Source organism: Pelophylax lessonae (genome assembly GCF_965119305.1).
Source record: "Pelophylax lessonae genome assembly, chromosome: 2".
Lineage (NCBI taxonomy): Eukaryota > Metazoa > Chordata > Amphibia > Anura > Ranidae > Pelophylax > Pelophylax lessonae.
Window position 1 is genome coordinate 122229956 of NC_138769.1, and position 13375 is coordinate 122243330.

At 42.8% G+C, this 13375-nt stretch overlaps 1 protein-coding gene across 5 annotated transcripts in view; it reads right to left on the reverse strand.

The window, feature by feature from the left end:
• ANKRD13B (ankyrin repeat domain 13B) overlaps positions 1 to 6246 on the reverse strand; it is a gene marked incomplete at its 5' end in the record, with an annotated part of 332368 nt that extends 326122 nt beyond the window's left edge. For 2 of the 5 annotated variants that reach the window (XM_082245099.1, XM_082245096.1), the window contains one exon: positions 5827 to 6231. In XM_082245099.1, the coding sequence (XP_082101225.1) occupies positions 5827 to 6231 (405 nt within the window). Of the gene's footprint in view, positions 1 to 5826 lie in introns of all 5 variants that reach the window. The other 3 variants (XM_082245098.1, XM_082245097.1, XM_082245095.1) reach the window with 2 other exon arrangements.
• Positions 6247 to 13375: the final 7129 nt, after the last annotated feature.

A 13375-nucleotide genomic window follows, 5' to 3' on the forward strand; every position in this document is an offset into this window, starting at 1 on the left:
ATATATATCGCGATAGTACCGTTTTCGATAGCAATAACGATAACCGGCTCGATATTAGCATATTAGAAATTGAAAGCCCTGGGGGTCCAGCCAGTTCGTAGGCCGCCGCACAGTAACCACCTAACTCCCCACTCAGTAACGGAACACCGCCTCGCGCTGCGCCTGGATGTGACGTCAGCTGCGGGCGCGCTGTGATGATCGGTACAGAGAACTCCCCCGGCCTGGATGTGACGTCAGTCAGCTGCCGGGAGAGGAAGCGGGCGGTGCGTACTGGCCAGGGGCTGTGATAGGATAGTACCTATCCTATAACAGCCCCTGGCCTGTACAGACGCACCGCCCGCTTCCTCTCCCGGCAGCTGACTGACGTCACATCCAGGCCGGGGGAGTTCTCTGTACCGATCATCACAGCGCGGCGCAAGGCGGTGGTCCGTTACTGGGTGGGGAGTTAGGTGGTTACTGTGCGGCGGACTACGAACTGGCTGGACCCCCAGGGTGTGGGGGCTGGCTGCACAAGGCAGCATAAAAAAGTTTCAAGAACTGGCTGGACCCCCAGGGTGTGGGGGCTGGCTGCACAAGGCAGCATAAAGTACTTTCAAGAACTGTAATAAGAACTGGCTGGACCCCCAAGCCACAACCCCGGATCCTCTTGTACCATGCCAGTCACCCTGCATTCTCCTGCACCATGCCAGCCACCCTGCATTCTCCTGCCCCATGCCAGTCACCCTGCATTCTCCTGCCCCATGCCAGTCACCCTGCATTCTCCTGCCCCATGCCAGTCACCCTGCATTCTCCTGCACCATGCCCGCCGCCCTGCATTCTCCTGCCCCATGCCAGTCACCCTGCATTCTCCTGCACCATGCCCGCCGCCCTGCATTCTCCTGCCCCATGCCAGTCACCCTGCATTCTCCTGCACCATGCCCGCCGCCCTGCATTCTCCTGCCCCATGCCAGTCACCCTGCATTCTCCTGCCCCATGCCAGCCACCCTGCATTCTCCTGCCCCATGCCAGTCACCCTGCATTCTCCTGCACTATGCCAGTCACCCTGCATTCTCCTGCACCATGCCAGTCACCCTGCATTCTCCTGCACCATGCCAGTCACCCTGCATTCTCCTGCACCATGCCAGTACCCTGCATTCTCCTGCACCATGCCCGCCGCCCTGCATTCTAACCCTAGGGTCCTTATTTTAAATGGGTAATAAAAAATATCAATTTATATTGATATCGACCGATATGAAACACTGATATCGTGATACAGTTTTCAGCCATATCGCCCAGCCCTACTATATTGGTCACTGATTTTTTTTTGTTTTGTTTTTGAATGTCAGAAATGTATATTTGTGAATGTTGAGATGTTATATTGGTTTCACTGGTAAAATTAAATAATTGAAATGGGTATACTGTATCTTTGATTTTTGTTAAGTTGCCTAATAATTATGCACAGTAATAGTCACCTGCACACACAGATATCCCCCTAAAATAGCTAAAACTAAAAACAAACTAAAAACTACTTCCAAAAATAGTCAGCTTTGATATTAATGAGTTTTTTGGGTTCATTGAGAACATGGTTGTTGTTCAATAATAAAATGAATCCTCAAAAATACTAATTTGCCTAATAATTCTGCACTCCATGTACAATTTGGAACAAAGGGAATCAGAGGGCCCTGCTCGTTAGAGCTTACAATCTAAAATCCCACCCTCATTGTGTTTAGCTGGTTAGTGGGCATGGAGGAGGGGGGCAGGGAGTGGGCTGTGATTTACCACTGTGTATTCGCCCATATGTGTGACTCTCTAATCACATGGGCTGCTCAGATGTGATAGAGAGGAAATACTCAGCATAGAAACTCACTGAAAACTGAGCATGTGCAGAGCTGCCGACACTGCTCTGCAAAATCCCTAGCTTAATTGGGGACATGAACAGGAGGGGGAGATAGAGAGCAGCAGGATCAACCAGGTTTTTTGCAGATTCCAGAAAACGAATCTCATAGTGACTGAGTGAGTATGAACGGCATGTAATACACCATTTGTTTATAGCTTTTTATAATGTGGTTTTGGGTTGGCGTCTGCAGGAAGGTTCTAGGTGTATATATAACTATAGAATTTGGGATTCACCCTGATTGGGTGGGTAACGGAATGCTGTTAAGGGTAGGAGTGGGAACATGGGGCAAGAGTAGTGTGGGGAACTAGGGCAGGGCTAGGCGCTGAGGTTTTTGCAGAGAAAAAAGACAAAAAAAAGAAAAGAGAGGGCAGAGGAAAAAAAAAGAGGAGCAGAGGTGCAACTGGAATCAGCACCCAGCACAGAGGTAAGTATTATGGCTCGTTTCCACTGAGCTTTCTGGTTCGGTTCGGTACGGTACGCTATTTATGCCGTTTCCATTATGAATGGTACCCTAATTCCGAACCGTACCATACCACTTTTTGGTACCCTTTCGTTGGGGTACCAAGCACATTAGTACCGTACCAACAGGGTGGAGCTACACTCTGCAGAACTTTGATTGGTTGACAGAGAATCCTCTATCACAGCTTTCCTGCTACACCACGCCTATCATGAAAGGGTACTATTGGCAGTGGAAACGTAATGTGTACCGTACCGAACCGTACCGTACTGAACCGAACCGTACCGTACCACTCAGTGGAAACGAGGCATAAATGTTCTTATTTTACAGTGGTACCTAAACAAAAATCATAATGACAAGGTCTCTTTATGTGAAGGCTGCTAGTGTATTTAGACTTTCATCCAGAACAATTTTGTATCTGTGGCAACAAAGATTGGAGAGTGGGCACAGCAGGAAGAAACGTAAGTGAGCTCTCACCTAGATAACGCACAGGTGCCAACGTTTGGTGTTTTTTTGGAGCCAATTAGGAAGGCACACAAAATGCTCCCAAGTGCAAGGCCTCGGAAATCACATTATTTGTTCTGTGAGGTCACTTGTAAGACCAAAGAATCCAATGCTGGAAGGAGACTACACACATAGACAAACCCCTGGTATTGGATGCCATCTTATGCCCAAATTTACCAAAATGTCTCATTTTGACTGGATGGTCATGGGGCACATTGATCTCTTCAGTGCCTTTTTATTATATAAGATAATTATCACTATGATTACTGCTGAGTTATTGCCAACATAAGCGTATTGGAGAGTGCATGCTAAAGTGATCTTTCATACACTGTAGGAAGCGTGCCTGAAGGAATATAAAAATTACTGTAACTTTTCAATTTCATGTTACTGTTGCCAAATCATCAGCAGTGAAAAGTCGCTACTTTTTGAGTATTTAATTGTAGCTTATCCACAGCCAAAATTTGCATATAACTATACAGAAAAAAGGGTTATTTGTACAACACACCATCAGCAAACATTCTTTACTATATTTTGACATAAAAAGATATATAGCATAACGAAGCCCATAGCATTGCATAACAAAACAAGAACATTTTTAATTTACAATTCTACAAACTACAGATCCTGGAGATAAGACTCCGAATGACATGGCCACCAAAAGATCTTTCTCAATAAGGAAGAAAGCTGTAATAGGAATTGCAGCCATTGCTATTCTCATAGTAAGAACAAAACCAAATGAATGAAATGTAGACATGAAACCAACACAACTTTAAAGCAATGGAAGTTGCATCAGCTGGTTATCTGAACAAGTGGATCCCACCTTTATTTCTGCCTCACACTGCAATGTAAATCAAGCAAATACAGGGAAATGGAAGAATCTGACAGATGTGACAAGACCCTGCTGCAAGATGAATTGTGATTCCAAAACATATATTAACACAATATGCCACAATCCGATATATTCACCCAAACCCTTTCCGAATGAGCATCTAGATTCTTATCAAATCTTAAAATAGCAGCAGAGTAATGGAATAATGTGACTAATTGTTGTGGTCACGTGTCCCACCCCAACAAGATAAGGCAGGGGACAATCTTTGGTCATTACTGAAGGCGCTTGTTATAGTGTCCTAATGTGACAGCAGATGTGTTCCCTGTGCTACTTACACATCTAATGTGCCCTTCCTACAAAGACCTGGCATCCAAATCCATAACTATACCTAAAACCAGGCAAGGTTTATATCACGACCCCCGATTCTTGTCGTGACAACTTTCCAGCCTGTCATACTTTGGTTCCAAAAATTGTTTTTCTTTTTTAAAAGCAACCAAACGCAAAAAATGTTGGATCCAGTCATTTTTGGTCCCATATGCAATTTTTTTTATGTATTATTTTTTTTATTAGCAACCAACAAAATAAATGTTGGATCCTACCATTTTTTGTCCCAAATACAACCGTTTTTTCCATGTATTTTTTTTAACAGGAACAAACAGCATAAATGTTGGATCCTACAAATTTTGGAATATTTTTTTTGGGGGGGGGGGATTTTTTTTTTAATAATCACCAACAAAATAAATATTGGAACCATTTTTTATTTGTTTTTTTAGTAACAACCACCAAAATAAATGTTGGATCCAATCATTTTTGGTCCAAAATCTGATATTTTTTATGTGTTTTTTTAGTAACAACCACCAAAATAAATGTTGGATCCAATCATTTTTGGTCCAAAATCTGATATTTTTTATGTGTTTTTTTAGTAACAACCACCAAAATAAATGTTGGATCCAATCATTTTTGGTCCATAAGCTGATATTTTTTATGTGTTTTTTAGTAACAACCACCAAAATAAATGTTGGATCCAATCATTTTTGGTCCCAAAGCTGATATTTTGTATGTGTCTTTTAGTAACAACCACCAAAATAAATGTTGGAACCAATAATTTTTGGTCCCAAATCTTATATTTTTATGTGTTTTTTAGTAACAACCACCAAAATAATTGTTGGGTTCAATCACTTTTGGTCCCAAAGCTGATAATTTTTATGTGTTTTTTAGTAACAACCACCAAAATAAATGTTGGATCCAATCATTTTTGGTGCCAAATCTGTTATTTTATGTGTTTTTTAGTAACATCCATCAAAAAAAAAAAAAAGGCTGGATTCAATCATGTTTGGTCTCAAAGCTGATATTTTGTTATGTTTTTTAGAACCACCAAATTAAATGTTGGATCTAATAATTTTTGGTCCCAAATCTTATTTTTTTATGTGTTTTTTTTAGTAACAACCACCAAAATAAATGTTGAATCCAATTATGGCTTATTTTTTTCTTGACAGCAACAAAAAAAAAAGAAATAAACATGGGATCCGATAATTTGCAAACCCTGAATGTGGAGCCACAGCATATAAATATATACAGTACATTTATAGATATAGAGATAGATTGATTGATCGATCGATAGTAGATAGATAGATAGATAGATAGATAGATAGATAGATAGATAGATAGATAGATAGATAGATAGATAGATAGAATATATATGTACAGTAGATCTATAGGCATATAGATCTTTGTCTTACAGGTCCAAAAGCTTTATATATATATATATATATATATATATATATATATATATATATATATATATATATATATATATATATATATATATTATAGATCTATGTATATCAGCATAGCAGTGGCTGCATAATCTGTGGGAATGCACACAATTCCACCTGAAAAGAATGGGTGTGTATATGGATCATGCCTCCCTCCATCACATATACCAGTCTCCCCAGTTTCCTGGTCTGATTCTCCCCCCATATTGGGGATCAGGGTTCCCCCATTCCTATATAGCAGATATAAAAGTAAAAGGCTGCTGTGACAGCTCCAGGGATCTCTTGGTGCAGTGATGATCCCTATGCTGTGTATGGATCCCTATAGATTATGATGATGATAATGATGCCACCTGTCACCATGCCATGCCACCCACAGATCACCCACCTGCCTCTCGACCAGCTCCTTCTCCAGCTCCTTGGACTGGTTGTGCCATACCAGGTAGTGCAGGGGGTATCTGCTCTCCGGACCTTTCTTTGCTGGCATCATCCTCGTCTCATGCTGAATGGTCCGACCTTCCACCCAAAATCCCCCCGCAGAAGAAGAGTGTGGGAGGCTGCGGAATGGACCGGGATCCCCGCACTGGAGGAGGAGAGGGGGGGCTCCTGAGCCCCGGGCGGGCAGACTGGCAGTGGGGCGGCGGTGTGGGTGAGGGGGATCCCGGGGAGCGGGGAGGGCAGTGCCAGGGGCTCCTGGTGGGCTCAGGACTCCTCCCTGGCAGCGCTGTCTCAGCTCTGCTGTGTGTGCATTGTGCAGGATGCTGCTGGTGACAGGAGGAGGGACGAGGTGCATCATGGGGGATGTAGTTCTGTCTTCCCTTCTGTGGAGTGACAGGTGCGGCTCTTAGTACATGGCTGTGCCTCTGCGAGATTATTCCGCTCTCTACTGGAGAGTGGATCTAAACCCTGGAACAACATTGCAGCCTTCCAGTCCTTAGATGTCATGGCTGCAATCGTTTTTATTTTAGTCTTTTTTTTTTCCATTTATTTGCACCTGATGATCCTGCAAATAAAACACTTCCTGTCCTAGGGTGACAACCTTCACCCACCATGGAGGAGCAGTGTTGTCACCCTGGGCGGTCCACCTCATTTCCACTTCTAACTCCTCCCACTATGTATAGGGTCGCTTCACACCACATGCAGTCCAGTGCGTTTTTTTTCTGCATCAGAAATGCATGGATAGTAGGTTATATGGTTTCCAATGACAATGTTTACACCAGCGCGGTCAGTTCCAGTGCGCTGTGAACTGTACTGAAACGCAGCAAACACATTGGAATGCACCTACATGCACCAAAGACGCATCGGTACGCACATGTCCCCATTTAGGGCCAGTTCACACCATAGAAACGCAGACCAGATGTGTTCCAGATGCTTTTCTGTATGCGCGTTTCTGTGCGTTTTTCCCTCTCTTTTTTCTTAAACTTAAATAAGGACATTATAAAAACAAAATGCAGCGCATCAAACCATATGAAATAGAACATCAGATGTATAAAAAGTCACAAAATTGTAATTCTTGACAAACTCTTCCACCATGGTGTATAATTCATATAAAGGTGTAAACTGCGTTACTTTAACGGAAAGGTGCGCGGTCATGTGACACTATACCCAAATAAAATGTATGTCTTTTTTTGCCACAAATAGAGATTTCTTTTGGTGGTATTTGATCACCTCTGCAATTTTTATTTTTTGCGCTATAAACAAAAAAAGAGCGACAATTCAGAAAAAAAAAAACAATATTTTTCACATTCTGCTATATAACACCCCCCCCCCCCCCCAAAATTTAAAAATCGAATTTTTTCATAATTTTAGGCCAATTTGTATTCTGCTACATATTTTTTGAAAAAAAAAATCGCAATAAGGGTATTTTGATTGGTTCGCGCAAATGTTATCGCGTCTACAAACTATGGGAAAGACTTATGTCATTTTTATTTTATTTTATTTTTACTATGGCGGTGATCTGTGATTTTAGCAGGACTGCGACATTGTGACGGACAGATCGGACCCCTAACTAACGTTTTTGACACTTTTGGGGGCACCCGTGACATTATTACTGCTGAAAATATGCACTGTTACTGTAATAATGACATTGGCAGGGAAAGGGTTAACACAATGGGTGATCAAGGGGTTAAATATAAGCCTAGAGGAGTGTTTCTAACTGTATGGGGGATGGGCTTTTGAAATGATCACAGAGACCTGTGATCCTATATAGAAGGATCACAGACGCTCTGTGATCATTCCAGAGAGAATAACGGTCAGCTGTGTTTACAACAGCTGGCCATCTTTCTCACTCAGCAGGGAGCGATCGTGGGTGGCCGGCAGCAATCCGAGCCGCCAGCCCAGTGCATCAGAGACCCCGCTGCCAACTGGCGGCAGGCGCACAACCGACGTAGTCCTATGTCAGTTCGCACAGGAGGGGGCTGCCTGCCGCAGTGAAACTGCGACGGATGGTCCTTAAGTGGTTAATGAGAATCAGACAGCCTCTGATACAGATGAATCCTAACAGCCAAAGATGCTCATCCACATTTAAGGTTGGGTACATAGGAGTCAGGAGAAATCAGCAGGAGAGTCTCATAGTGTAGTAAGGTTAATAAAATAGTAGAATTACACTCACCAAACAGAGAACAAAATATCGCCTGTAGGCTGCAATGTGATGATAATGTTTCAAACCAGCAAAATGGCCAACCTCCGTGCATGACAACGTATGCGCGGAACCGATTCCTCCCAAAGGGTTTCGTCATATAGACGACATCAGGAGCATGGTTCTGCATGCGCACAGCGTCCTAATATACAGACAAGACCGGAAAAAAAAATCAGCGTCTCTATCGGTGTGTTCCAAACCAGTGTTAATTTTGGCAGCAAATTTCAATTTAGTTTTAGTCTTAGGACTAAAATGGCATTTTAGTTTTAGTCCTATTTTAGTCTTCTGCAAGTGTTTTAGTTTTAGTCGTATTTAGTCGACTAAAACTCCAGTATATTTTAGTCGACTAAAACGCCCTACATTTTAGTCGACTAAACTCATTTTAGTCATCTATAATCAAATGGGTGTAGTTCAATTGTAATTTGTAATGCATTATTTAAGCATTTCTCTACAATTTCCAAACTCATTATATACTACTGCTGGTCCTGGAGTGAAAAATCTAATATGTTATTATTTATGCTTTGAGCGTGCACCAGTGTTCATTTTTGGCAGCAAATTTCGATTTAGTTTTAGTTATAGTCTTTTGACTAAAATGCCATTTTAGTTTTAGTCGTATTTTAGTCTTAAGACTAAAATGCCATTTTAGTTTTAGTCGTATTTTAGTCATCTGAATTGTGTTAGTCGACGAAAACATTTTAGTCGGTTTTAGTCGACAAAATTAACACTGTTCCAAACAGAAACCGGCTGAACCCAACAGCCACCAGATGTAGAGCCACATCCGCCCACACCATGTAAACAAACTTGGTAATTTATAAAAGAAAGGCACACAAACTTTGTCTGTCTTAAATAGGGACATGTGTGTTCCAGTGCATTTTTGGTGTGTTTAGGTGCATTTTGGTGCGTTCCAGTGCGTTTATGATGCGTTTTACAGCATTCCAGTACATTTCAGTGCAGGAAATGTTGCAGCATGTTCTACTTTTTTTTTTCTGGAACTGGAACGCACTGGAACTGCAAGCACCGGTGTGAACTAAGCCATTGAAAACTATATAACCCACTATCCTTGCATTTTTGATGCAGGAAAAAAAAACGCACTGGACTGCATGTGGCGTGAGCTGGCCCTAAGGGTGAAGAAAAAAGACAGAAAAAAAATGCACTGAAAAGCATCAAAAACACACCGGAAACACGTCAAAAGCGTGTATGCAGAAATGCATCCGGAACGCATACAGACTGCATTTCTATGGTGTGAACTGTCCCTTACACATGCAGCTGTTAGATCACTTTTCAGAGGCATTTGACACACCGCAAGGAAGCAATATGTCACCTCTGCACCGCCAGCTTGAACCACTTCTGCTCCGGAGGGTTTACACCACTTCATGACCAGGTCATGACAATTGCGACGCTGTACCTAAATAAAATTGATGTCCTTTTTTTCACCACAAATAGAGCTTTCTTTTGGTGATATTGGATCACCTCTGCGAATTTTATTTTTTGCGTTATAAACAAACAAATACCGTCAATTTGAAAAAAAAAAAAAAACAATATTTTTTTCTGCTATAAAACACATCCAATAAAAAAATGTAAAAAAATCGAATTTCTTTATTAGTTTAGGCCAATATATATTCTACTACATGTTTTTGGTAAAAAAAAAATCCAAATAGGCATATAATTATTGTTTTTTTCATAAGTTATCGCATCTACAAACTATGGGATATTTTTATTTTAAGTTTTTTTACTTGTAATGATGTCAATCAGCGACTTTTAGCGGGAACTGCAACTTTGTGGCGGACAAATCGGACACTAAGTGACACTTTTGATACTTTTTGGGGACTAGTGACACCAATACAGTGATCAGTGCTAAAAAGTATGCACGGTCACTGTACCTATGATACTGGCAGGGAAGGAGTTAACCTCAGGGGAGATCAAAGGGTTAAATGTGTCCCTAGGGGGTGCTTACTAACTGTGTGGGAGGTGCTTTAACTGTGGGAGGACAGAGATCTGTGTTCCTGCTTAGCAGAAATACAAGATCACTACCTTCCCTACTAACAGAACAGTCTGCCTTGTCTACATAGGTAGACCACCATTCTGCCTCTGTCAGGAACGATCGGTGGGTCCCGGTGGACATCGGGTCCCCTGGACCCGTTGATTGGCTCCTGCGGTGGGAGCGGGACGCCGGCAGCACGCGTGCGGGCCGCAGACCCGGAGGTGCAGAATCTTGTACCTGTATGCGATTCTGCGCACAGGAACCGCTGCCCAGCAGTAAATTTACATGCGAGGGTCAGTAAGAAGTTTACCCTGTAAATGCCGCACCACAACCATGTGCGATGGGTCATGCTCATCAGGCGGTAGTACCTGCCAAATGCCACTGGGGGTAGTTATTCTACAAATCAACCTGGCTGTGCCATGTGTTTACCCATCCACTGCCTTTGCAGCTTAAAGTGCCAATAAACTTTGCCCTAAAGGTAAGCCTTACCTGTAGGGCCTAAATTTGCTAAACTAAATTTGTTAACTACATGGCTGGTTTCACACGGGCGTTCTCCGTAGTCCGCATCCAGGGGATCTCCTCACTGAGCAGGCGAAAGACAGGTCCATAACCGCTCTGCTATGCAGAGCAGACACAGACACAACCCGCTGTTCTTTATGGGGCTGTCAGATAGAAACAGACCGCCTGTCCGTTTCCATCCGTCTGCCATCTGATCTGCTGTTTTTGGCAGGCAGGATCAAATTGGATGCCGGGGGGGTGTCAGGAGACAAATTTCCCTTGACATCCACTGCTCCATATAGAGCTATGGATGGTTTGATCAGATCTCCGGAAAAACTGACAGGAGGACATGATCAGACAGCCCATGTGAAACCAGGCTTAATGTACATCAGCTCCAGCTAATGATGTCACTTGTGCATGCGCAGTATGATTTGCATTCAAGGCACACTGAATGCACTGAGCGGCGCCGTACCACAATGGTGACTTCCATGCACATCCTTGGGAAGGGGGAGCAGTAGGGTAAAAATGCAGCTCAAACATGTTTTACTGCCACCCCCCCCAGCCGCAAGTGTAAACAAGCCCTTACATAGCAATTGAAAGAGAGCAGGGATGGTTGATAATATTGTTTAAGGGCCTCTTTACACCAGCCTGTATATGTTTAACCACTTCAGTTCCGGAAGGTTTTACCCCCTTCATGAGCAGGTCATTTTCTGCTATTTAGCAATGTTCTACTTTAACTGGCAAATGCACGGTCATGCAACACTGTTCCCAAACTAAATTTATATCATTTTTTTTGCACAAATAGAGCTTTCTTTGGGTGGTATTTGATCACCACTGGGTTTTTTATTTTTTTCGGTATAAATGAAAAAAGACAGAAAGTTCTAAAAATAAAACCAATATTTTTTTACTTTCTACTAAAAAACATAACCAATAAAACAATTTAAAAAATCTTATTTCTTTATACATTTTGGCCAAAATGTATTCTGCTACTGTCTTTGGTAAAAAAAAAAAAATCCCAATAAGTATATATTGATTGGTTTGCGTGAAAGGAATAGCATCTACACACTATGGCATAAATATATTGGAATATTTATTTATTTTATTTTTTTTATACTACTGGTGTAGGTGATTAGGGACTTATAATGTGACTGCGATAGTGCAGCGGCCAATCTGACACTAACTGGCACTGGGGACATTACCAGTGAAACTAAAGCCTAGTGTAAGGTGACCAAATTTTCAAAATGAAATCCGGGGACATACTGTATTTTTTTTTTTTTTTTTATTGGCAAATGGTAAACTAATTTATAAGAATATTTTCCTCAAATTATATATGCCAATCAGTGCCTCCTCATCAGTGCCACCTATCAGTGCCCATTAGTGCCACCTATCAGTCTACATCAGTGCTGTCTATCAATGTGGCCTCATCAGTGCCACCTCATTAGTGTCAATTAGTGCAACCTATCAGTTCAGCCTCATCAGTGCCCATCAGTGCCACCTCATCAGTGCCACCTCATCAGTGCAGCCTCATCAGTGCCCATTAGGGGGTGGAATAGGGGAGGGGGTCCATTGTAAGTTCGCCTCACAGATTTTCTGTAAAGGTGAACTTACCCTTTAAGTGCAGCACCCTCTAGTGTGCTAGAATAGGCGGTACATAGGTTTTTGGTAGAGCAGGTACATTTTTAGGCTTGGCTGGCAGCCAAATCTGTGTTAATCTGGGTCAGGAGAAGTGATCTAGGGAGGCTGAACTCATCAGGCAGCATCTCTGGTACCTCCCCCTACTTGCTGGAACCTTGGATAAGTTTTCAGAAGAATGGGAGGAAGGTTAGGAGAAGCTGCCTGGAGTGTTGAGGAAGGCTTCAGCCACTCCCCAGCAAAATGGGCTGGCAGGGGTAGGTTCCTCTTAAATATTCAGAGTCAGGCGGCCAGCAGAGGCAGTGTGCTGTCGGGTGGAAGATTGGAGATGGAGTGCTGAGGAGGCTGTCAGATGCCCTTGAAGGTGCCCCCTAGTCTGGGGTAGGTGACCTCGGGCCTGGGGCTCAGGTGCTGGAGCTATCCTCTACAACACACAAAAGAGTCCTATCCTGGATGCACAGGAGCAGGTATGGGGACAGCAGGAGAGAGTCAGCACGTCTGGGAGATCTCCAGGGAGAAGTCAGCCAAGAGGGCAGGTGAGTGTGCCATCTGGCAGGACTGTGGGAAGTAGCCAGGTGGGCTAGTGAGAGAGGCAGTTGCAGCCAGGCGGGCTAACAGTGCCTGAAGAAGTGGTGCTGGGATCAGTAGTCACAGTAGTCAGCTGGACACTGACTTTTGCTACACAACCAAGGGGCCCGCTGTTACTGCCCTTAAAGGGCTTTTGCTTAATCTGGCTCAGTGCCTCACCAGATTTACCAAACAGTCTTCCAACTGAGTCTTGTTTTCCCTTTAAGTGCTTGCAGCAGTTTTCATTCAACCAGGTGTGCCAGAGGGGCTGAGGATATTCACAGAGTCGAGGCAAAGAGCAGAGGATCCAATCAACCAAGTGGCTCCTATGGGGGTAACGTTACACTCATTTATGTACTGGGGGAGGTGTTGCAACATAGTTGGGTTATTGTGATTTACTTCCATGAAGCAGAACTTCATTAACATAGTGATAACCAAAATCTATTTTCTTCTGGGAGCTGTGGGATCTCATTCAAAGAGTCATTTTTTTTCTGTGATTAAGTCCTTCTCAATATGCATGTTATTTTTTGTGGTACCATGGGGCGGTAAAAGTATGTACTAACAGAGACCTATATTCATGTTCAGTTGTATACTTTAGATGTCAGACTTTTTAAACAAAGA